The sequence below is a fragment of the Notolepis coatsorum genome, assembly GCF_963971535.1.
Source record: "Notolepis coatsorum genome assembly, chromosome: 3".
Lineage (NCBI taxonomy): Eukaryota > Metazoa > Chordata > Actinopteri > Aulopiformes > Paralepididae > Notolepis > Notolepis coatsorum.
Window position 1 is genome coordinate 160177897 of NC_140167.1, and position 25544 is coordinate 160203440.

Genomic DNA, 25544 nt, shown 5'->3' on the forward strand with positions numbered 1-25544 from the left:
GAGAGAGAAAGAGAGAGAGAGAGAGAGAGGGAGAGAGAGAGAGAGAGAGAAGAGAGAGAGAGAGAGAGAGAGAGAGAGAGAGAGAGAGAGAGAGAGAGAGAGAGAGAGAGAGAGAGAGAGAGAGAGGGAGAGAGAGATAGAGAGAGAGAGAGAGAGAGGGAGAGAGAGAGAGAGAGAGAGAGAGAGAGAGAGAGAGAGAGAGAGGAGAGAGAGAGAGACGGCCAACGCCGTCATCGGCGAGAGGAGGAGGAGAGGAGGAGGAGAGAGACGTGAGACGGAGAGAGGTCTGCTCACATCTGCCCCTCGCACCAGGCGCTAACGTGATGAAAACCCACCTAGGAAACACACACTAATCACCTCGACCGAAGACAGCAGGTGTCAGGCCGGATATCACTCAGCGACCGGCTGCTTTATGATCCCAGCGTTAACCCCGGTGTTTCTCCAGAACACAACTCCGGACCGCCTTCGTCTGACAGGGGGGGGGGGAGGGGGAGGGGGACATAACGCATAATACCCCTCTTTTCTCCTTAAAAATGTATCATGAGTGGATAGTTTCATAAGCCAAGTCTCATGTTTAATTGTAGGGGTTTGAATAAGGAGCCTTTTCCATGAGGTACTAGTGTGTGTGTGTGCACGCGCGTGCATGTGTCTGTGCGTGTGCGTGTCTGTGCGTGTGTGTGTCTGTGCGCGCGCACGTGTGTGTGGTTGGCATAATTGCCGGGGAACAGGTCTTAATTTAAACCGGGGGGTAATTATCATGCAGAGCATACCCACCCAGAATGTTTGCATAACTATCACAAGCGTTTTCATAAATGATGCTTTAATTAGTCTTAATTAGAATTTGTTTAAGTCAGCAGGGAATGCAAGGCCCGTGAAATGATGTATGTAATAAGCATCAGGGCCCGCTCTGTTTTTTCCCTTACTTGGGGAATAGAGCTGACAAAATCACATCACATTAAATTGATTCGGTCAGAATTAAAATTCTTATGGTATTAATTAAAAGGGGGAAGATCTCATTAGCAGGCGGCGCTGGTGAGGGAGAGAGTCTCTCTGCTGCCAGATGTGACGGTGTCTGCTGTACGCGCTGCCATTAGAGCCCCCAGACAAGGAGGGAGGGAGGGAGGGGGGAGGGAGGAAGAGAGGGGGGAGAGGGAGGGAGGGGGAGAGAGAGGGAGAGAGAGAGGGAGGGAGAGGTAGAGAGAGGGAGAGAGAGAGGGGGGAGGGAGAGAGAAAGAGAGACAGTATAAGAGAGAGAGAGATGGATGGAGTAGACTAGAGAGAGAGAGAGGGAGAGAGAGACAGTAGAAGAGAGAGAGATGGATGGAGTAGGGAGAGCGAGAGAGGCAGAGAAAGAGGGAGAGTATATGCTAATGAGGGAGAGTCAGTCAGTGGCTGTCTGTGTGTCTGGAGAGAGGAGGGGGAGGAGGTGGATGTGGTGGTGGAGGTGGTGGTGGTGGAGGTGGATGTGGTGGTTGTGGAGGTGGTGGTGGTGGTGGAGGTGGTGGTGGTGGATGTGGTGGTTGTGGAGGTGGAGGAGGTGGTGGAGGTGGAGGAGGTGGTGGAGGTGGTGGAGGTAGTGGTTATGGAGGTGGAGGAGGTGGTGGTGGTGGTGGAGGTGGTGGAGGTATTGGAGGTGGAGGAGGTGGTGGTGGAGGAGGTGGTGGTGGAGGTGGTGGTGGTGGAGGTGGAGGAGGTGGTGGTGGAGGTGGAGGAGGTGGTGGTGTAGGTGGAGGAGGTGGTGGTGGTGGAGGTGGAGGAGGTGGTGGTGGAGGTGGTGGTGGTGGTGGAGGTGGAGGAGGTGGATGTGGTGGTGGAGGTGGAGGAGGTGGTGGAGGAGGAGGCGTTGGTGGAGGAGGTGGATGTGGAGGTGGAGGAGATGGTGGTGGTGGAGGTGGCGTTGGTGGAGGAGGTGGATGTGGTGGTGGAGGTGGAGGAGGTAGTGGTGGTGGAGGTTGTGGTGGTGGAGGAGGTGGCGGTGGAGGAGGTGGTGGTGGAGGAGGTGGAGGAGGTGGTGGTGGTGGAGGTGGTGGTGGTGGAGGAGATGGCGGTGGAGGAGGTGGCGGTGGAGGTGGCGGTGGAGGTGGCGGTGGTGGAGGTGGTGGTGGAGGAGGTGGAGGTGGAGGAGGTGGCGGTGGAGGAGGTGGTGGTGGAGGAGGTGGAGGTGGAGGAGGTGGAGGTGGAGGAGGTGGCGGTGGAGGAGGTGGTGGTGGAGGAGGTGGAGGTGGAGGAGGTGGCGGTGGTAGCAGCATATTAATGAGGTTCTATAGGCTCCTCGCCATGGACATCTTTATTTAGCTTCATTTGGTCTCTCTGGAGGAATTCAATAAGAGCAGAGCTAATGACCTGACCAGACATCCTGTTATCAGCACTGATGAGACACCCTCTCTGCTTGACTCTTTATACAACTAGTCTAATGGGCTACTGGAAGATATCGTTACCTACTGCTCCATGCAGACCTCCGCTCTGGAAGATATCGTTACCTACTGCTCCATGCAGACCTCTGGAAGATATCGTTACCTACTGCTCCATGCAGACCTCCGCTCTGGAAGATAATGTTACCTACTGCTCCATGCAGACCTCTGGAAGATATCGTTACCTACTGATCCATGCAGACCTCTGGAAGATATCGTTACCTACTGCTCCATGCAGACCTCTGGAAGATATCGTTACCTACTGCTCCATGCAGACCTCTGGAAGATATCGTTACCTACTGCTCCATGCAGACCTCTGGAAGATATCGTTACCTACTGCTCCATGCAGACCTCTGGGAGGATGTAGAACAGGGCCGTGCCACCGGGAGCCTGACTTGGCCACTTAGCTAATAATTATCGACACGCTTCCTTTATGAACTGAACTTGGCAGCGGAGTAGCAACCCCCTTCAGCAGCAGCCGTGCAGACGACCAGAGACCCTCTTTGTCCTTATTGTGTCTTTTTCAGCCTGTCTTTTCATCCCTCAGGTAGCGTGTGACATCTGCAGGTCAGGAGACACTTGAGATGTTGGAGCAATTGACACATCGTTGGAGCCCCACAGCAGCTGTCACTCTGAGTGAACTGCAACCTTGAGTTTAAGGGGGGGGGGGATAGAAGAGTGGATAGAGATCACAAACAGATACCATCTAGATTCTAGAGTATCTAAACCCCTTTCTCTGTTAGGGTACCATAGAGTATCAAATCCCTTCCTCTGTTAGGATACCATCTAGAGTATCAAATCCCTTCCTTCCTCTGTTAGGGTACCATCTAGAGCAGGGGTGGCCATGCGGCTCTTTGCCCGTCAATGTGTGGCTCTTCCATCCATAAAAAAAATAAAACAAAAAATCATTATTTTCTTTTTTTACTTTTTTTTATGTCACTCATTCCACAAGGATGTAGAATAAACATTTACAATTTTTTTTAAATGGTCCATTTGCATGCTCTTGGTATCTGAATCTATAGGGACATATATGGATCAGTGTCAGAAATAGTGTGTCTGTTACTAGACTTGAGTAAATTGTAATGAACCAAAGGAGAATATCAATTCTATTTAAAAAAATGTTTATCTTTGACTGTGAATAATGTGCATATTAAAAAGTCAAATTTCTGATTTAGATATGGGTACATATTCAGAGTTTGAAAATACTACTTTGTGGCTTGAAGATGTGGCTTGAAGATGGAGCACTGTGCTGCAAACTCCTGGCTAACACATAAACCTGGAACAAAAGAAACAAGGAAATTCTCTGGAAAATTTAACAGTAAAGGGGAGATGTTATAAGAGTGACAAACTGAGAGAGGGCAGGAGGAGGATCATATCCTCACACTCAAAAATGATACAAACTATCTTTTTTTCTTCCTTTTTTAAATATTCTATCTTGTCATTTTTATATAATTTATTTTAAATCTCCAGAAAACAAAGAGGGGGTAAAAAAACCGAAGGAGGGGGGCCAAATCGGGACATTCCATAACTATGGCTGAAACCAGTGCTGCCCCCATTTGCATTGCATCAGCGGTAAGAGAGTCATAAAAAGTCTGTCCTTTTAATCTTTGATGTACTCCCAGAGGTCCTTCTCGTAGCCCTCGTGCACGTGTTGCAGTAGCGCCCGTCGCCGGCTCTCGCAGTACCCGTACTTGTCTTGTACTTTCTGCTTGATGTCCTGCAGGGAGTCCTGTGAGATGTCACGCTCCAGATAGCCAGACAACACCTGAATGAATGAATGAATGAAAACTTTATTTAACAGATTGCAGAATGGGTACAATACAGTACGGCTCAATACACACAATTGTTAAGGGGAGAAAGACGTTTGTCTTGTTTACATCAGGGTCCCCCATTTTCAATTCATATCGACATTTATGACATACACAACATACATGACATTTATGGCATAGGGACATACAGGTATTTAGTACTGATACATTTGTGACATAAACGGTATTCAAATATACAGCACTGTTACCCATAGATCCTGACAGAGTATATACATATCATGGGGAGGAGACTGTACATTTGGAGGGGGTGGGTGGGTGGGAGAGAAATATACATACGGCGGGGAGAGAATATATACATACCTCCGTGGCGTTCTCCAAGTCCGCCTGATTGTCCTCAAATATAATGGACTGGTTGTTCTTCTTGAGGTAGAAGGCGAAGACGTAGGTGAACATGAGGGCGGAGCGGCACTGGCAGAGCACGTCCACGGCCTCCTTCAGGAACTGCACCTCGATCCACGACATGTTGTGCTGGTGCATCTCCTCAATCTTCCGTTTCGCCTGCGCGTACAGCTTGTGCTCGAGGCGCAGGCTCTGCATGTGGTTTGTGTAGCGGTTGCAGTAGAACAGGTACCTGTGCAGGGCGGAGCGGGAAAGCTTTTGGGCGCCTCTGGCAGCCTTGGCATCATCCGCATCGTAACGGTTGCAGGTCCAGCCGTGGACACAGCTCCCCAGGCAGACCCAGCAGAACTCAGCTCGGCAGTTCTGGTTCTGACACATCATATGGTTGCAGCCTCCATCCTTCTCGATGGGTACATGGCATTTGGGACAATCCCTTGTATTTGCGGCGATCCAGTTGGATGTCCCACTATCGTCGCCACATTTCTTGATCCATTTCCTCAGCCACTTACACTTGACAGGATCATGCCAGTTCTCTCCACAATTGAAGCAGAACTGGCGTCCACATTTACATCTCACAGGCTTGGCATCGGGATACTGGACTTTGACAAGGTGATGGCAGTCAGGTGCGGGACACCATTTCAACAGTCGGTTGCACTCTACGAAACTATTTGTAATCAAGTGTTGGTACTTCAACTTCGCTTTTGAATCGGTTATCAGCCGCATTACTGTGTTGTCATCCACCAATATATCACAGTTGTGGGCGGGACAGGATATTGTCTGTCCCATGCCCTCCTCGATGATTTTGGTAGTAAGGTAGTCCCCCCAGCACTGCATGCAGAACTTGTGTCCACACTCCAACCCAGTGAAGTACGAGTTTGGGTAGTTCAGATAGCAGATCTGACAGGGCATGTCCTGAGCTGAAGACCGGGTGTCCACCGGTCGCGTCCTCATTTTTTTGCTTGGATTGACGATGTGGCATTCAGAGAACAATTTATCAAGGTTCCCATCGAAAAATCTTTCCATCAGTTTCTCTTTGTCCCAGTCGAAGTGACTAAGGAGTATTCTCGTGATAGTAGCAGGGTTCTGGATGACCTCGTTGACCTCCCGGATACACTCCACCATATGCTGGAGGATCTGCTCGGCGGTCAGCACCTCGAAGTGGTAGTCCTCCTCCTCCTGCCCCGGGCCGCCGCCGTCGTTGTCGAATTCATAGTGGTAACCCTCGTCCGAGTCCATCGCTTGTTATTGCGATGTATTATGATCAGTCAAACGTCAAAGCCACAGGCGACACCCGGTGATGATGATTCGAAGCTCCGCTCGTCGAGACGCTGCACTGAAACGAGAGACGAGATGTTTCTCTACAGAGTTGTTTCCGTGGCCCCCCAGCACATGCACAACATAACACAGTGTGGTAGCTGCTGTAGCTATAGCTTGTTGCTAGTTTGGTCATCTAGGAGAGATCCGTGCTGCTGGCCTCACTACTACAAATACTACTACAAGATACAAGTACTACTACAAGATACAAGTACTACTACAAGGTAAGAAAACTGTATTTTCCCAGTCTCCAAAATTACCGTAAATCCACTTGCTGGCTCCTGGCTTCAGTCCATTGTTGAGTCCATCCATTCAGTCCTGTTCAGTCCGGTCGAAGATGCAAAACTGCCTTTCTGCTTATATAGAGACCCAAATGTTCTAGAATGTTCGGTTATGACATCATACGGTGACATCACGAAGTTTCCATAACGTGCTATCATGACGTCATACTGTGGTTCTAGAATGTTTTAGCTTCTAGAAAGGTCTATTATGACATCACCACAAACGTTCCAGAATGTTTTATATTAGAAAGTCCTATTATGACATCACCACAAACATTCCAGAATGTTCTATGTTCCAGAAAGGTCTATTACGACATCACAAACGTTCTAGAAGTTTCTATGTTCTAGAATGCTCTATTATGAGAAATACAACAGTGCAATGACTTTATCTAAATCCAATCAGTATTAAACATTCATATAATACAATAACCTAAATATATATAGCTTTATCTCTTACACCGGAGGTTCCCGGTTTGATTCCCGCTCCTCCCGGGCAGCGTGTCGATGTGTCCTTGATCAAGACACGTAACCACTAATTGCTCCCAATGTGCAGGTTGGCACCTTGCATGGTCACCTCCGCCGTCGGTGTGTGAATGTGTGAGTGAATGGGTCAAATGTGAGGAACAAATTATAAAGCGCTTTGGATAAAAGCGCTATAATATAAAAAAGCAGCCATTTACCATTTCATATATTTCATATTAGAAAGTTAGAAAGTTCACTGTCCTGCAACATGTGGCACAGCAGCACGACGGACCATATCGGAAACCGGGAGCAGAAAGGAACCCAACCTGAGAGTGACAGATATGTCGGTCTGTGTGCGAAGGAGTGAGAAGACGACTGCTATCGTAGTCCACTGTGACTGCTACTGAGAACGACAACAAATCAAATCAAATCATAAATCAAATGTATTTGTAAGGCCCGACAACACACGTTAATGTCCCCATGGGCCGGACACGTCTTCTTTAAACAAGTCAAGAAGAAACATCACAATAAGTCAAGAACAGAACAAGAACACCATAAGGTCCAACCAATTTAAAATAAATGCAAATAAATGAAAGAATGCAAACACTCCCAGACATACCCAGCGCGAAGGTAAGGAAAAACTTACTAAAACCTAACAATAGGGGAAAATGCTCCACAGGCAGTGTGGAGGAGAGAAACCTTAGAAGGGCCGTTCAAGAGGGGATCTCCCTTCTTAGATGTCGGTGATAGTAGTTAAACAACACACCAATGTACACACTGATTGCAGAAGCCAGTATTAACACCATGCTAAAATTGACCAGACCTGAAAAATCTAAGCAAATGAATATAGGGAAGATGATTAAACAGAAGGTTTTGTAGATACAGTACTGAATTCTGCCATCTTTTTTATAATGTAAATTTCTCCACCATTTTTCATCATATTGCAACTGTTATGGTTTGTAACCGACCTCAAACGCAACGGCACAGACAGGAAGTTCAGAGTTAGCCAAAAGCTAGGGCGTATTTATTTACAGAGTCACAAGATGGATGAGGTACAGTAATCAAACAAACGGGGATCTGGCATGTGATGATGTAGCGGCTCTGCAGATACTCCCAGTAGATAGTGGTGAGGAATTGGCATGTGACGTTGTAGCGGCTCTGCAGATACTCCCAGCTTTCACTCACGGTGGAAAAACGGAGAGAGAGAGAAATCAGAAACAGCCCAACGAACACACAGAGGCAGAGAGGTGACTGAGTCCAGTATTAATCCCAAGTGACTTGATCTTCGGTGTACCACACACAAGTTAGCTGAGTCCAGTGAAAAACAACACGGTATTCTTCAGTGTTATTCTAACACACAAATTAGCTGAGTCCAGTGTGAAACAAAACGGAATTCTTCAGTGTTATCCTAACACACAAATTAGCTGAGTCCAGTACAAAACAAAAACGGTATTTCTTCAGTGTTCACCAAACACACAAAAAAATGATAATCCAAAAAGGACTGTTTCCAAAAACTCACCAGAGCGCAACGCGTAAAGCGGGCAGATAACGAGGCGCAGCTCCAAACGGGGAACCAGGTTCTCCACAGCGGTTCTCCACAAAAAAGGTCCTGGAGAGAAAGAAGACAGGAACAGCGACGGGAAAGGCAGGTATATGCAGTTGTATTCCAGAACGACCCAACATCGATAGCAAGGAGGTCTGTGTATATAAAGCCTTCAGGGGCGCTAATTACAAACTGTGACAGCTGCGGGATGAGATTGATACTTGCTCCAAAAGCGTGTGGCGGGGAATGCACCAATCAACACGGCACCTTAAAGGAACGGAGCGTGTGGCGGGGAATGCATCAATCAACATAGTACCTTAAAGGAACGGAGCGTGTGGCGGGGAGCGGACCAAACCTCACAGTACCCCCCCCTCCACGGGAGCCACCCGGCGACCAGCCCGACCCGGCTCGCCCGGATGGGCACGATGGAAGTCGGTGATCAGGCCGGGATCCACGATGAGCTGGCGGGAGACCCAGCTCCGTTCTTCCGGACCGTACCCCTCCCAGTCCACCAGGTACTGGAACCCCCGACCCCGCCGTCGAACGCCCATCAACCGGCGGACCTGCCACTGGGGGTGACCGTCCACCATCTCGGGAGGAGGTGGTTCCGGAGCAGGAGGCATCAGGGGACTGAGAGAGACAGGCTTAACCCGGGACACATGGAAAATGGGGTGAATGTGCATGGACGCAGGAAGCTTAAGACTCACCGCCGCCGGACTGAGTACCTTCAGAACCTCAAAAGGACCGACGAACCGGGGGTTAAGCTTCTTGGCCAAGGACCGAAGTGGAAGGTCCCTTGCGGAAAGCCACACCCTCTGCCCAGGGTGGTACGTCGGCGCAGGAACCCGGCGCCGGTCAGCCCCACGACTGGCGCGCTCCGATGACCGGAGCAGCGCAGTCCTGGTGATCTCCCAGACCCGACGGCACCGGTCGAGGTGGTCCTGTACGGAGGGAACTGCCACCTCCGACTCCTGTGCAGGGAAAAGAGGGGGTTGGTAGCCCAGGGATACCTCAAAGGGTGAGAGGCCGGTGGCGGAACTGACCATGGAGTTGATGGAGTACTCGACCCAGGGAAGGAAACGGCTCCAAGAAGCGGGTTTCTCGGCAGCCACACACCGAAGAGCAGACTCCACACTCTGGTTCATCCTCTCCGTTTGTCCGTTAGTCTGGGGATGATAACCAGAGGAAAGACTGACCGTTGCCCCCAATCCCTTGCAAAAAGCCCGCCATACCTGGGAAGTGAACTGGGGCCCCCGGTCCGAGACGACGTCCTGGGGAAAACCATGGAGGCGAAACACGTGGCGTGTCAGGAGGTCCGCCGTCTTGGCCGCCTAGGGAAGCTTGGGAAGGGCCACGAGGTGAACCCCCTTGCTGAACCGATCCACCACGGTCAGTAGGCACGTGTTCCGCTGGGAAGAAGGAAGACCCGTGACGAAGTCCAGCGCCACATGTGACCAAGGACGGCTCGGAATGGGAAGCGGCTGCAATAGCCCGGAGGGTGCCTGGTGGGAGGCCTTGCTGCGGGCGCAGACTGCGCAGGCCAGTACGAACTCCTTGACGTCGTTCCTCATGGTGGGCCACCAGAATCGACGAGCCAGGAAGGAGAACGTGTGATGAACGCCCGGGTGGCAGGCGAACCGGCTGGTATGGCCCCACTGGAGGACCCGGGACCGGACCGAGTCGGGGACGAAGAGACGATGAACCGGTACATTGCCTGGAGCGTGATGGAAGCGTAGGGCACGCCTTACCACCCCCTCGATGTCCAAGGTGACTACTCCTACCACCCTGGCCTCTGGGAGGATGGGAGTCGGGTCCTCAGTGGTTGGAGCCCCCTTGGAGTGTAACCGGGACAGGGAGTCGGCCTTCGTGTTGCGGGAACCAGGGCGAAACGTCAGCGAGAAGTCGAACCGACTGAGGAAGCTGGCCCATCTTGCCTGCCGGCCATTGAGGCGCTTGGAAGCACGGATGTACGTCAGGTTCTTGTGGTCCGTCCAAATGGTAAATGGCTCCTCGGCCCCCTCTAGCCAATGACGCCACTCCTCCAAGGCAGCCACAACCGCCAGCAGCTCCCGATTGCCGATGTCATAGTTCCTCTCGGCAGGGAGGAAACGACGCTAGTAGAAGGCGCACGGATGTACCTTCTGGTCTGTTGCCGACTGCTGGGATAAGATAGCTCCTAGTCCAGTATCCGAGGCGTCCACCTCTACGATGAACTGTCTCTTGGGGTCTGGATGGAGCAAGATCGGGGCGGAAGTGAACCTCTTCTTGAGGGAGCGGAACGCAGCACACGCCGCTGGGGACCAGTCGAACGGCAGGGCGGGAGAGGTCAGCCTGGTAAGCGGTTCCGCCACTTGACTGTAGTTCCGGATGAATCTTCGGTAGAAGTTGGCGAACCCGAGGAAGCTCTGTAACTCCTTCCGAGAGGTGGGTTCCGGCCACTCCTCCACGGCCCGAATCTTGCGAGGGTCAGCTCGGGTCAAGCCTCTCTCCACGATGAAGCCCAGGTAATCGACGGAGTCGGAGTGGAATCGGCACTTCTCTGCCTTGACGAAGAGCCGATTGTGGAGGAGGCGCTCCAGCACACGGCGGACATGCTGGATGTGTTCCTCGAGGGTCTTGGAGAAAATGAGGATGTCGTCTAGGTATACTACCACAAACTCCTCCAGCATGTCACGAAGGACGTCGTTCATGAGCGCCTGGAATACCGCCGGAGCGTTGGTGAGGCCGAACGGCATTACCAGGTACTCGTAGTGGCCCCTGGGAGTCTTGAAGGCGGTCTTCCACTCATCGCCCTCTCGGATACGGACTAGATGGTAGGCACTCTGGAGGTCCAGCTTGGTAAAGACGGTAGCCTGGGTGAGAGGCTCGAAGGTGGAGTTCATGAGAGGAAGAGGGTACTTGTTCTTAATGGTGATCTCGTTGAGCTGGCGATAGTCGATGCAGGGTCGAAGGTCTCCGTCCTTCTTCCCAACAAAGAAGAAACCGGCCGCTACAGGAGAGGAGGAAGGCCGAATGAGTCCTGCTTCCAAGGACTCAGAGATATATTGATCCATCGCTGCCTTCTCAGGGACGGTCAGACTGTAGAGGCGGCTGCCGGGAAGGGGAGCCCCTGAGCGGAGGTCGATGGCACAGTCGTAAGGCCGGTGAGGCGGAAGGGCCTGAGCCCTGGACTTACTGAAAACCTCCTTGAGGTCGTGGTACTCGGGGGGTATGGTCGAGAGGTCCGGAGGCGGCTCACAAACGGATCTCCGGGGCGAGGGACAGGACGCCGCCTGAAGACACTGGGCATGACAGGAGGAGCTCCACCCCCTGATGGTACCGGAGGACCAGGCGATGTGTGGCTCGTGCAGCGCGAGCCAGGGCCGGCCCAGGACTACTGGGACAAGAGGGGATCTGGTGATAAAAAACTGGAGTCTCTCAACGTGGTTACCAGCAATGGTGAGCAGGACAGGACAGGTGCGTTGAGTGATGTCAGCCAGGCGGTGTTGGTCCAATGCGAATACCTCCAATGGCCTCACGAGGTCCTCAAGTGGAATGTTGGCCCGGGTAGCAAACTCGAAGTCTAGGAAACTCTCGTCAGCCCCCGAGTCAATGAGTGCCTCCACCATGGCCCGTTGGTCCGCCCAGGCCAGGGTGACGCTCATCAGACGGCTAGGTGGTGCACGGCTCTGGGAACGAGAAAAACGGCTCACCAGGATCTCCCGGGGTCCCGGCGAGCCTGGGCCCTCATTCATCAACGTGTTCTACGCACAGATCTGTGCTTACCCTGTGCGTACGATCATTTCTAAGCAAAGAGTGGGATTCATCAATTTCGATTTGAACTTGACTCCGTGCTTACATCTACGCACAGGTCAGACCAGGCGTACCTGGCGCCCAGTGGTAGAATATATTATTACAACAAGGAAATGAGCTTCTGTGCATAATAACACTGGCATGTTCTGTACGAACCGTAGTTCATTATAGTTCATTGTAAAATAGCAACAGTAGTGTAATTATGGTCAAAACCCTATAAATAGCATTTGGAATAATAGATCTTTCTCTCAGAATGAATGCAGCATGGTTTATATAGCGTTATCGGAATATACGGGGTGTAGGCTACTGACTGACTGCGCTCCGCGTAGCTTGATTGATTGATTGATTGAAAAGTTTATTAACAGATTGCAGAATGGGTACAGTACAGTACAGCTCAGTACATACAATTGTTAATTGGGGATGCAGACCAACTTTCGTCTTGTTTACATCAGGGTCCCCCATTTTCAATTCATCATAAATCATAAAGCTCAACTTGTTATTATTTTGCGCAGACCGCAGAAACACGGGAACGTTTTGATTATATTTAAAAGGCTTTACGTTAAACGAAACAAGTGGAATTTCGAAGCTGTAAGCAGAATACAAGTCATATGAATATAGTGTTCTTCCCCCTTTTTACTGTATAAGAAAGAATAGAAAACGCATTGCAATGACACTATAGTGGACAGACTATGTATATGATGGGATTCAAGTTCGCGTTTTTGTTGATCATAGGCATGCTGTCAGAGTATGATATCTTCAAACATTCTAGAACATTTGTCGTCACAGATCATGTCCTAATAGAACATAGGCTATGGCATGGATCGTGATATTGTGTGGACTGTAATTATTACTGTACCGGTACCACCCATTGTGACAACAGCCTTGTGAGTCCCGCACACAAACATGATGGAATTCAAGTTCATGTATTGAAAGGCAGGCTACATCATACATGCAGTGAGATTCATTGTTCCTGTATATGCTCTCTATTATTGTTTATATAGGCTACCCAATACTGACATCAAAATAGATTGTAGTATGCCTCTAGAAATCATATGCAGCAGGTAGAAAATTGACGGGAGATCCATCGCGATTTGGAATAAAATTGAGGAGAACTTTAATCCCTGGGTATTAATCAAACAACACGGGAAAAGGCAGTCATATTCCAGCGCGGTCTTTATTAGCCGACAACAAAATAGATGCCTCTAAAAATCATATAGCCAATCGAACACAACTAATAAAGGCATTCATATTACAGCACGGTTATAATGACACACAACCAACGCCAAACAGTGGTCAACGAACGGTCTTTATTAGTATTTTGAGCTGTCCAGGCAGAATTGCAGCAATGGTCTTAGGGAGCCGTTGATATCTGACATCACCGTTTACAAATCCGCCTTTTATTTATCCCATAATACGCGATAGTGTCTTCTTGGTTCGACAGCAGTGAACAATCTTCGTGGAGTTTCTCAGAGTTCCGCTCGGGTCAGGCCATTATTTCACATCCCATGGGGGGTGTTTCCTCATTTTCATGACCATATATGGATAATCATGCACGAGCATTGACGGTAGAACAAAGTGGTATTCATCAACACGGAGGAGCATAGAGCCTGCGTACGCACCGTGTGATGAATCCCGACTTCCCTGTGCGTACACTAGTTCTACATCCCGTGCTTACGTGTGGAAATAGAAATGTTCTACGCACACATTTGATGAATGTGGGCCCTGGTCTTTTGGCCGGGTGGGGCAGTTGGCGATACGGTGTCCATCCCGACCGCAGTAGATGCAAAGGCCGGACCTGAACCTCGCCTCCCGTTCAGCTTGGCTAAGATGTGAACGTCCCAGCTGCATGGGTTCCTCCCCGGGCACCGAACGGGAGGGGAAGGGGCCACCAGTCGTGTTGGGAGCAGGGCGGACCGCAGTACCGTCACGAGTACGGGGGGTCTGGAGAACCTCTGGAGGTCCCTGTCGGGTTCTCTCACGTCTTCTCTCCTGGAGGCGTCCGTCGATGCGAATGGCGAGGCTGAATAGGTCCTCGAGGGACTCAGGTTCCTCACGGGTCGCGAGCTGGTCCCTGACAGCGTCGTTGAGCCCCCTCATGAAGGTGAGACGAAGCGCTTGATCGTTCCAACCGCTCTCCGTTGCCGCCAGTCTGAACTCCAGCACGTAGTCGGTGACCCCGCCACTGCCCTGCCGGAAGGTGCCCAACCGGGCTCCAGGGTCCTGGCCACGGGCTGGGTGGTGGAAAACCCTGCGGAGCTCAGCCACGAAGTCTGGGTAGGAAAAACAGAAATCAGCCCCCATTGCCCAGGAGGCAGTGACCCACTGGGCTGCCCGGCCTGAGAGCAAGTTAGTCATGTAAGCCACTCGGGCTCCCCTTGAAGTGAATCGGCTGGGTTGATGACGAAAAACCAACTCACATTGCATGATGAATGTGGCACAATCCTCGAAGTTACCATCGAACAACCGTGGTTCGGAGAGACGGGGCTCCCGAGGTGCGGGATCGGGAGGCGCGGGGCCTGCCAGGGCTGCGGGTGATGCTCCGGCCGAGGCTCCTGAAGTAAGTGGGGTTACAAGCAAGGTGTTAACGGTTTCACTCAGCGCTTGTAATTGGTGGAGAATATTAGACTGCTGGCTAGCCAGAGAGCCAAGGGACTCCTGAATAGGCAGGACCTGGTCTCGGAGCTCCTGTACAGCAACCGCAGCCGCACCTAGCTGTAGGCTGTGGTCGTTGGTTAACTCAATCTGGACCGCCAACGCTGTTCTGACCCTCTCTGTGTCGGCTGAGGTCGTCATGGTTGGGTCGTAATGTTATGGTTTGTAACCGACCTCAAACGCAACGGCACAGACAGGAAGTTCAGAGTTAGCCAAAAGCTAGGGCGTATTTATTTACAGAGTCACAAGATGGATGAGGTACAGTAATCAAACAAACGAGGATCTGGCATGTGACGATGTAGCGGCTCTGCAGATACTCCCAGTAGATAGTGGTGAGGAATTGGCATGTGACGTTGTAGCGGCTCTGCAGATACTCCCATCTTTCACTCACGGTGGAAAAACGGAGAGAGAGAGAAATCAGAAACAGCCCAACGAACACACAGAGGCAGAGAGGTGACTGAGTCCAGTATTAATCCCAAGTGACTTGATCTTCGGTGTACCACACACAAGTTAGCTGAGTCCAGTGAAAAACAACACGGTATTCTTCAGTGTTATTCTAACACACAAATTAGCTGAGTCCAGTGCGAAACAAAACGGAATTCTTCAGTGTTATCCTAACACACAAATTAGCTGAGTCCAGTACAAAACAAAAACGGTATTTCTTCAGTGTTCACCAAACACACAAAAAAATGAGAATCCAAAAAGGACTGTTTCCAAAAACTCACCAGAGCGCAACGCGTAAAGCGGGCAGATAACGAGGCGCAGCTCCAAACGGGGAACCAGGTTCTCCACAGCGGTTCTCCACAAAAAAGGTCCTGGAGAGAAAGAAGACAGGAACAGCGACGGGGAAAGGCAGGTATATGCAGTTGTATTCCAGAACGACCCAACATCGATAGCAAGGAGGTCTGTGTATATAAAGCCTTCAGGGGCGCTAATTACAAACTGTGACAGCTGCGGGATGAGATTGATACTTGCTCCAAAAGCGTGTGGCGGGGAATGCACCAATCAACACGGCACCTTAAAGGAACGGAGCGCGTGGCGGGGAATGCATCAATCAACATAGTACCTTAAAGGAACGGAGCGTGTGGCGGGGAGCGGACCAAACCTCACAGCAACACCGTTTTTTGCAAGACGTTCACAGAAAGGTAGAGAAACTAACTGCGTTCTGTTTTATGGCAATAACGTTCAGGTTTGTGGGAGATAATCCCAAAAAATAAGAGAAATAAAAAAGGAAATCCAGAAGTCAGATGATTGACAGGGGCTGGTGTGAGCTGGGTAGGGTAGTTTTTCGAAATTTGAAAGCCCTGAGTCTCTTCCTTCAAAAGACTACACTCACTTTTGGATGTGCCACTTCCTCCTGTCAATATGCGCCGGTTTCTGACTCAATGCCCTGAGATTTCTATAATCTTATATTTCACTATTAACAGTTAAAATAATTGGTAAACAAACGTAATGCTGAAAATATACACTTTTACTGTATATCTCGGGCTTAAGAGGTTAACCCTGTGAGGCCCAAATTAAAAAGACATTAGCAACTTCAGAGGCCAGAGGATGGGACATATAAACACATTTACTATCAAATAGCATTGTGAGGCTGAACAAAAGGACCAATTGACTATACATGTGCTTAAAGGGGAACTATCTTATAAATGGCCTTTTTCAGTGTTTACCATTGTCTCTAATTCTCATATTTGCGCATTCTGCCAATTCTCCTCTCACAATATTCACCCTCACTGAACTGAGTCATCTGAAAATGTGCATATCTGTGATGTCAGAGATTTCTCAGCTGCATAATAATGTGGCAGTTGATGTGGCAGTTGGCACCAGGCCACACAGTGGTTGGAGCCCAGCCTCAAAACGGCTTAAGATCTTGAGGTAGAAAAATGCGGTTTTTGAGTACTTGATTAGAAATACAAAACAATGCATCTTTTTTTTGGAAAAAAAAACTTAGGTGTTCCATAGACTCACAGGAATTGTGTAAACGTGCCCAAATAGTGAAAGAAATCGTAAAATAGTTCCCCTTTAACATTTTTTAAATAAACATAATTTTTTTAAATGGCTAAAAGTGATTTTGTAATTTTGCAACCGTGGGTCTCACAGGGTACTTTTAACCCTGTGAGGCCCAAATAAAAAAGACATTAGCAACTTCAGAGGCCAGAGGGTGAGACCTATAAACACATGAAGGGTGCCGTGACTGAAAAAAAAGGTTGAGAAACGCTGGTATATGGTGTGGCTCTTTGTGGTACCACAGTCATTTTTGTGGCTCTTAGTCTCTGACTGGTTGGCCACCCCTGATCTAGAGTATCAAATCCCTTCCTCTGTTAGGGTACCATCTAGAGCAGTGTTTCTCAACTGGTGGGTCGCGACCCAAAAGTGGGTCGTGGGGCCATTTTGAGTATTCTTTTTTTTATAATTTTTTTTTCACTACCTATCTTTGTGAAAGTGGCTTCTCAGCTCTGGTCCAGCTGAAGACAAAGCAGAGGAACAGATTGGACATTGAGCATGACCTCAGAGTTGCTTTGTCTACCATCACCCCAGACTTTGAGACTCTTGTCAGGAGCAAACAACATCCCCAGTTATCCCATTAGTTCCCTGGGATGTTAAGCTAAGAAGTCTGCTAAGAAGGATATATTATTTATTATTATTTTATTTCATTGTGTTTTTAGCCCTAGTTGCACTTTTGTTGCAACCCCAGTTATCCCATTAGTTCCCCCAAACTTACTGTAGGTATGTTATGTTAAGCTAAGAAGTCTGCTAAGAAGCATAATTATTTATTATTATTATTTTATTTCATTGGGTTTTTAGCCCTACTTGCACTTTTGTTGCAACCCCAGTTATCCCATTAGTTCCCCCAAAATTAGGTTGCTAGCAGCAGCAGCATGCAATTTTTGGCTACAAGCCATCCAAATGTTTTATTGTGATTCTGGACTCTTTTAAATACTTTTTTCAAAGCATACAAAGCTATTTTTATCATATTTTAAAGCCATATATAGAGAAGAGTTGCTGAAGTGTGGATGACTAACACCGAAAGAGATTTTTGATGGATTAAGAATCCGGGCCTACAGTTCTACCACCATCCAACCTACCTGACTGTCTTCTATCCATTGTCAAAATCCTCATACCAACTTCTACAGAGGGTAAGCATGTCCCCTCGCAAGATCAAAACAAGACAAAACATCTCTACTCAAGATGAGGACTATGTCTCTATGGAAAATGTGAAAGAAATGATGGATCAACAGAAATTATTCTATGTGGAAATGCTTAACAGGCAAGAGTCAAACTTCATGTCCTTTACCAAGCTCATCATGGAATCTACAACCACTAGAATTGATGGCATTATGAAAGAGGTACATGAGGTCAGGTCCAGCCTTCAGTTCTCTCAAGCCCAAATTGATGACTTGAGAGTGATGGAGAAGAAACTTGGCTCATTTGAATCACAGCTCCAGTCATTCCAGTCCCTGCCCACTCAGGGTATGACCCCGGAAAGCAAAGACATCATATCCAAAATGGACTATCTGGAAAATCAGAGTCGAAGAAACAATGTAATTATTGATGGTCTGACTCAGGAAAATGTGTATGAGTCCTGGTCAGATACTGAGCAGATGGTCAGAGAATTCCTAAAAAACAAACTGGAAATTGATCCAAAGTTCATCGAAATCGAAAGAGCCCACCGCACTGGGAGTGTGAAACAGAACACTGATAAAGCAAGACCAATTGTTGTGAAACTCCTGAGATTCAAGGATAAAGACCTCATACTTGCCAAGGCGAGAGCTCACCTCAAGAACACCTTAATTTATGTAAATGAGGACTTCTCTGACTTGTTAAGGAAGAAGAGAGCTGACCTCATTCCAGCAATGAAACAGGCAAGGGATGAAGGAAAGTATGCCGTCATTAACTATGACAGACTGGTGATCAAACCACGAAAGCCTCAGGGGGTGATTCCAACCACACAACACGAGTGAAAGTCAGTGGGAACCTACCATGCTATGATGACCCCTTTAATGATCTTTTCTCCACCTATCTATCATGTCATCTTCCTCACACAACCAACTTGCCGCTCATCTCCAAACCTTCCCTACATCTGTCTCTGGTTCATTACATGTAAACTCTAACTCCAACCCATATGATCAAGTAAATGAACTTTTGAAGGACCCGCCCACTACGTTGCTTCAGTCAGAAAGTGAATCTCGGGACTCATCAACATCAAACCTTTTATTCAATAATGACCCTGACACACATTGTTTTGCTCAAATGAAACAAGTCTCTGGAATATCTGATTACTTCAGTGTGAACGAACTCAATTCCACTGTTGACCCTCAAAATACTAGGAGTGACTTTTCCCTCATTCATATCAATGTCCGCAGCCTGCCAAAAAACTATGATACTTTATGCCTTTGTTTGACTAACCTTGACTTCTCTTTTAGTGTAATAGGGCTTACTGAAACATGGCTGTCTAAAGACAATGCTGATTTGTATGAATTCAATAACTATAAGCATATTCATAGATGCAGAGAAGGCCAAAAGGGTGGGGGTGTTTCTCTATATCTCAACCCGAACATGGTGTATAAAGAAAGGCATGACATCGAAAAGTATTTAACCCTTTCTGCTGAGGCTGTGTTTGTTGAAACCCACCAGGCCATTATTGCATGTATTTATAGACCTCCCAGCTTTAGCTTGTCTGCATTCAATGCTGATCTAACAAATGTTCTGGATGTCATTTCCAAAGAAGGGAAAAAAAGCTATTTAATGGGTGACCTAAATATCAATTTTATAAACCATAAGAATGATAACTCAACTAAGGAGTTTATTGACACAATGTATTCCCACTACTTTCATCCTATGATTGCAGTACCAACCAGAGTGACGGAGACATCTGCCACTCTGATTGACAATATCTTTACTAATGTGTTGGATAAGAGCATGAAATCAGGAGTTCTGTGCATGGATATTGCTGATCATTGTCCAATCTTTCTCATATTATATAGGGAACATGAAAAGTCTCCAACTATGCTATATCCTAAATATAAGAGACGCTTTAATGAAGCTAGTTTGACCAGGTTTGGACTAGTGGTCGGCGAGTATCCATGGACAGATATCCTCCACTCTGTTGATGCACAAAAGTCTTTTACTTTGTTTTCTGAACGTATCTCCCAGGCCTATGACCTATGTTTTCCCCTTGTACAGGCATCTCCCAAGCCTCATCATAAACTGATCAAACCATGGATAACCCCAGCTATTATCAAATCCCTAAATACTAAACGTAGATTGTATAAAAAATATCTTCTCAATCCCACTCCATTTTATCTTGCTCAATTTAGGAACTATAGAAATAAATTAAACCACATTATCAGAGGAGCTAAAAAGCATTACTACAATATGGAATTATCTAAAAACAAAAATAACATGACTCTCTTATGGAGAACAATTAACTCTATCCTCAACAAAAAAAATAAACGTAATCAGTTGCCTAATGAATTTAAGGTTGATGGGGTTATTATCACTGACCCGCAATTAATTGCCAATAACTTTAATAACTTTTTCTCAGAAGTTGGTCCAACACTGGCTGCAAAGATTCCATTTAGTAACCATAGTCCCCTTCAGTTTATGAATCCTCCAATCAATGACAGTTTTAACTTCTTGCCGGTTACAGAGGATGAGGTTCGGGAGATCTTGATCAACCTGGGGGACTCTTCTCCGGGTTATGATGGTATTGGAGGCAGATTACTGATATCCATTCAAGAATCCATTGTGAAGCCATTATGTCATATTTTTAATACATCACTGGAGAAGGGAATCGTCCCACTGGAACTTAAAATAGCTAAGATCATCCCTATTTATAAAGATGATGACCCAGCCGTCTTCAACCATTACAGACCTATATCCATCCTTCCTACCTTGTCAAAAATACTTGAAAAGCTGGTCTATAAAAGATTAATTGAACATCTTAATAAGCACAATATTATTTACACTCACCAGTACGGGTTCAGAAAGAAACATGCAACATATATGGCAATAACACATCTAATTAATGAAATATACAAAGCTAAAGACAGAAAGGAAAACACTATAGGTATTTTTTTAGACTTATCAAAGGCATTTGATACAGTCAATCACAATATCCTCCTGCAGAAGCTCTCACATCTTGGAATAAAAAACAATGCACTGCTATGGTTCACCAGTTACCTTAAAGATAGACGTCAGTCTGTATCCTATAATGGGATAAATTCTCCTTTTCTTCCTTTACTTTGCGGTCTGCCCCAAGGTTCAATTATTGGGCCTTTGTTATTTTTGTTATATATCAATGACCTCCCTAACGTCTCAGACAGGCTGTCGAAAATTTTATTTGCAGATGTGTATTCTATTCACATAAAGATCCTGATACCATCATTAGGGTCATAAATGAAGAACTTAACAAACTATCAATTTGGTTTAAATGCAACAAATTATCACTAAACATTAAAAAAACGAATTTCATTTTTTTTGGTCTCAAATCTGTGATTTTTAACTCTTTCATCTAAAGTAGTGATCAATGACATCCCCATAGCTAGGGTGTGTTTTACACGATTCCTTGGTGTTCTGCTTGATGAATCCCTATCATGGAAACCTCATATCACAGCCATAACTACAAAAATGGCCAAGAGTATTGGTATTCTTGGAAAAACACGTCACTTGCTGAGCACCGAGGTTGCCACAATGTTATATTACTCTATGGTTTACCCATATATCAATTACTGTAATTTAGTTTGGGGTAGTATGCATCAGACCAAACTTGAGCCCATATACCGTCTGCAGAAACGAGCTCTAAAAATAATCAGCTGTGTACATCGAAGTCATTCTTCTCAGCCTCTATTCCATAAGTTAGGTATCCTCAGTGTTTATCAAGTGAATCATCTTCAGACTGGTTTATTTGTGCATAGTTCTTTAAACAGAGCCCTTCCCCCTTTTTTTCATGACATGTTTGCCCACAATCACCAAATTCATAATTACCCCACACGTAGTTCCTGTTTGCTTAGACCACCCTTTTCCCGCACTTCCCAATCTCAGTTTTGTTTGCTCTACCGAGGGTCAAAGTTGTGGAACTCTTTGCCTCCACATATTTTGGAATTTTCTTTTCTGAAATTCAAAAGAGCACTGAAATCTCATCTCCTAGATCACCAATATTTCCCATATGGACTTCCTTTACAAACTGTAGTCTGATGGCTTGATGTATTTTGTTATTGTATTTTCGTTTTATTATATATTCTTACTGTCATTGATTGTTTTCTCTATACCAGAAATCGTATGGCATGGGGTGCCTACTTCGGTGTCTATGTAGGCCTGCTTGTGTGTGTTTGTTTGTTCAGAGGGGGGGGGGGGGGGGGGGGGGGGATTTTATTTTATATTTTATATTTATCTTGATATAATGTAATTTTGCTTCCTGGTGAATGCCACATGCAAGCCCCTTGAGGGTTTTTAGGCAATTCTCCTACACATCCCTTGTGGACTATATTGTATTATATATGTAACTGTTTTTATATGTGTAAATAAACAAACAAACAAACAAACAAGCTAAGAAATCTGCTAAGCATATATTATTTATTATTATTTTATTTCATTGGGTTTTTAGCCCTAGTTGCACTTTTGTTGCTTTTTTGTGTTTATTTCGTGTTTTTAACAGTGCATGAAAGATTGTGTATTACTGCAACAATTCTTTTTCTAAATAAATCATAGTGGTTAAAAAATTTGGGTTGCGACTTAATGACTAAGGAAAATGTTGGGTCCCGAGGCTAGACCAGTTGAGAACCACTGATCTAGTATCAAACCCCTTCCTCTGTTAACTTACGATACCATCTAGAGCAGGGGTTCTCAAATATATTCATTTATAATTTCAACATGGAATTAAGGAATATCACAATAAAAGCACACGTTGTTGAACTTGATCATGCATATTTATTAGAACATTTTATTACACATTTATAAAACGAGGCATATTTAGCCAAAATATGTTGCCAGAACATTAAAAACAGAACATACATTTTTTTTTACTTGCCAATGCGTCACCCCACTGTCACCTACCCACGACCCCACTTTGGGTCGCGACCTGTAGTTTGAGAACCGCTGATCTAGAGTATGTATCAAACCCCTTCCTCTGTTAGGGTACCAGATGGTTTAGGGTTAAACTATAGAGGGTCTCTGAGGGCAGCAGTCACATCTCATATGACTCACAGCAGAAGGAGGGAAACACAGAGTACAGTATAATAAGTATAATCCACTGCATCATACTGAACACAGAGTACAGTATAATCCAGCTCATACTGAACACAGAGTACAGTATAATCCACTGCATCATACTGAACACAGAGTACAGTATAATCCAGCTCATACTGAACACAGAGTACAGTATAATCCACTGCATCATACTGAACACAGAGTACAGTATAATCCAGCTCATATTGAACACAGAGTACAGTATAATCCAGCTCATATTGAACACAGAGTACAGTATAATCCACTGCATCATACTGAACACAGAGTACAGTATAATCCAGCTCATACTGAACACAGAGTACAGTATAATCCAGCTCATATTGAACACAGTGTACAGTATAATCCACTGCATCATACTGAACACAGAGTACAGTATAATCCAGCTCATATTGAACACAGAGTACAGTATAATCCACTCCACAGTGTACAGTATAATCCACTGCATCATACTGAACACAGAGTACAGTATAATCCACTGCATCATACTGAACACAGAGTACAGTATAATCCAGCTCATACTGAACATAGAGTACAGTATAATCCACTGCATCATACTGAACACAGAGTACAGTCTAATCCACTCCACAGAGTACATTATAATCCACTGCATCATACTGAACACAGAGTACATTATAATCCACTGCATCATATTGAACACAGAGTACAGTATAATCCACTGCATCATATTGAACACAGAGTACAGTATAATCTAGCTCATATTGAACACAGAGTACAGTATAATCCAGCTCATATTGAAAACAGAGTACAGTATAATCCAGCTCATACTGAACAGCTCTGTGGACAATAAAAATCAAAGTTGCCAAAACAAAGCTTTGAATTTCAACCCCACAAAAACGTCTGTGTAAAAAAATAAAGAAACCCGGGCCCATATAAACCAGGCATAGTAAACACAGGAAACACTGCACTGTATTTGAATCCAATGAAAATGATAATGCTGGAACAATGTCCCCGGGCGCTGTAGCCGCTACCTGACGTCGCTGCCCAAGTTACAAGGCTGACGCCGGCGCGGCGGCCCCCTGTTTTTATTGGAACGCCGGCGCGAGAGAGCGTTAGCGGCTTCCTGCATAAATATTTAGGGTAAATACTCTGTATATCATTTCTCTTCACACTTGAATCGCATTATGATTTCCATGCAGACTCAGGTGAGCCGGGGTCAGTGGGACTAAATTACGTGAGTCTCTGGAAGCAGCTGCCCTGCACTGCGTCTTTAACCATGCTTGGCTGGTTAAGCTATCAAAAGCCGCTTGTACATGCATCATAAAGAACATTGTGTGTGTGTGTGTGTGTGTGTGTGTCTGTGTGTGTGTGTGTTTAAAACGGTATTAAAATGCTGTTGACCCTTAAAATTAGAAAGAGGAACGCGCAAACTCTTTGCATGGCAATTATTTCACGTCCATCGTGTGAGGAAGGGGGGGTGGGGGACGTACGGCTGAGGCCCCTTTGAAATTTATTGACAGCCCGGGCAGAAGTGTGCCGTGGTTCGTTTATGACGATGGGGCGTGATGACATCATGCCATAAAAAGCTGCCACGGGGGTCAGAGGGCGTAAGCGGCATGGCTCTCAGAATCTCTGTGTTTGTTATGCATGAATATAATATATATATTATATCAGAGGAGCAGGTCTGTAGTCGCTTCCTGCCTGCTCTACTGTTCCTGAATGATGAAAACCAGCGCTGCTTGGTGTTATAATATTATATAAATTGTTATGGATAATCCTGAGGCCGGTATTTTATTGTGATACGAATATTCTTGCTAACAAGGAGGCTCTTTGATGAACTAACATCTGTCTGTACATACCTGCATATTATCCTTTTTACATATCTGTAGATACTATCTATATCTGTACATATCCCAATTACCTACTCTTACTAGTTACGCTGCTGGCCAATATGACTTACTACCATAGTGTCTTTATACCTGTATCACTGTACATATTAATACTATATCTATATCTATACATATCCCAATTACCTACTCTTACTAGTTACGCTGCTGGCCAATATGACTTACTACCATAGTGTCTTTATACCTGTATCACTGTACATATTAATACTACAACTCTGTGTACATACATCTGATTAACACTATTACTCTAATTTATATATTGTATACCCAGTTTAATCACCTGTACATTGTAGGCTATATTACTATTGCACTTTACTGTTACATTTGCACTATATGGTTGGATGCCAAACTTATTTTCGTTGTACCGTACTTGCGCTGTATGATGACAATACATTTGAATCGAATGTAATTTAATCTAATCTAATGTAATGTAATCTAATGTAATGTAATCTAATTTAATCTAATCTAAGTGTTCCATGAAAAAATGTCAGTGGGTGAAACAGCCATGGGTGTCACTGGATATGGTCTTCAAAGCGTTTTCAAAGCGTATCTCGTTTTGAAGTACTCCTGTGACATCGTATCAACGAGGCCCTTTCTCTCACAGAGGTTAAAGTGGCCCGCTCTGGTCCAGGTTCATGACGCATATTCATGTCATCTAGACATTTTAGGATTTTAGACATGTTGGATATAAATGTCGATCGCTATTCTCTGTGTGCCTAAGCTCAGTGTGTAACAGTGTAAGCACAGTGTGCCTAAACTCAGTGTGTAAAAGTGTAAGCACAGGCTATTTTGATAATTTACCTAATTTA

General features: G+C 46.1%; 1 protein-coding gene across 1 annotated transcript in view; it reads right to left on the reverse strand.

Moving 5' to 3' along the window:
* Positions 1–4011: 4011 nt before the first annotated feature.
* Positions 4012–25544, reverse strand: part of LOC311226033 (E3 ubiquitin-protein ligase arih1-like) — a gene marked incomplete at both ends in the record, with an annotated part of 246642 nt that continues 225109 nt past the window's right edge. Inside the window, 2 exons of the mRNA XM_084311413.1 lie at positions 4012–4176; positions 4541–5755. Coding sequence (XP_084167539.1) covers positions 4012–4176; positions 4541–5755 — 1380 coding nt within the window. The remainder of the gene's footprint in view (positions 4177–4540; positions 5756–25544) is intronic.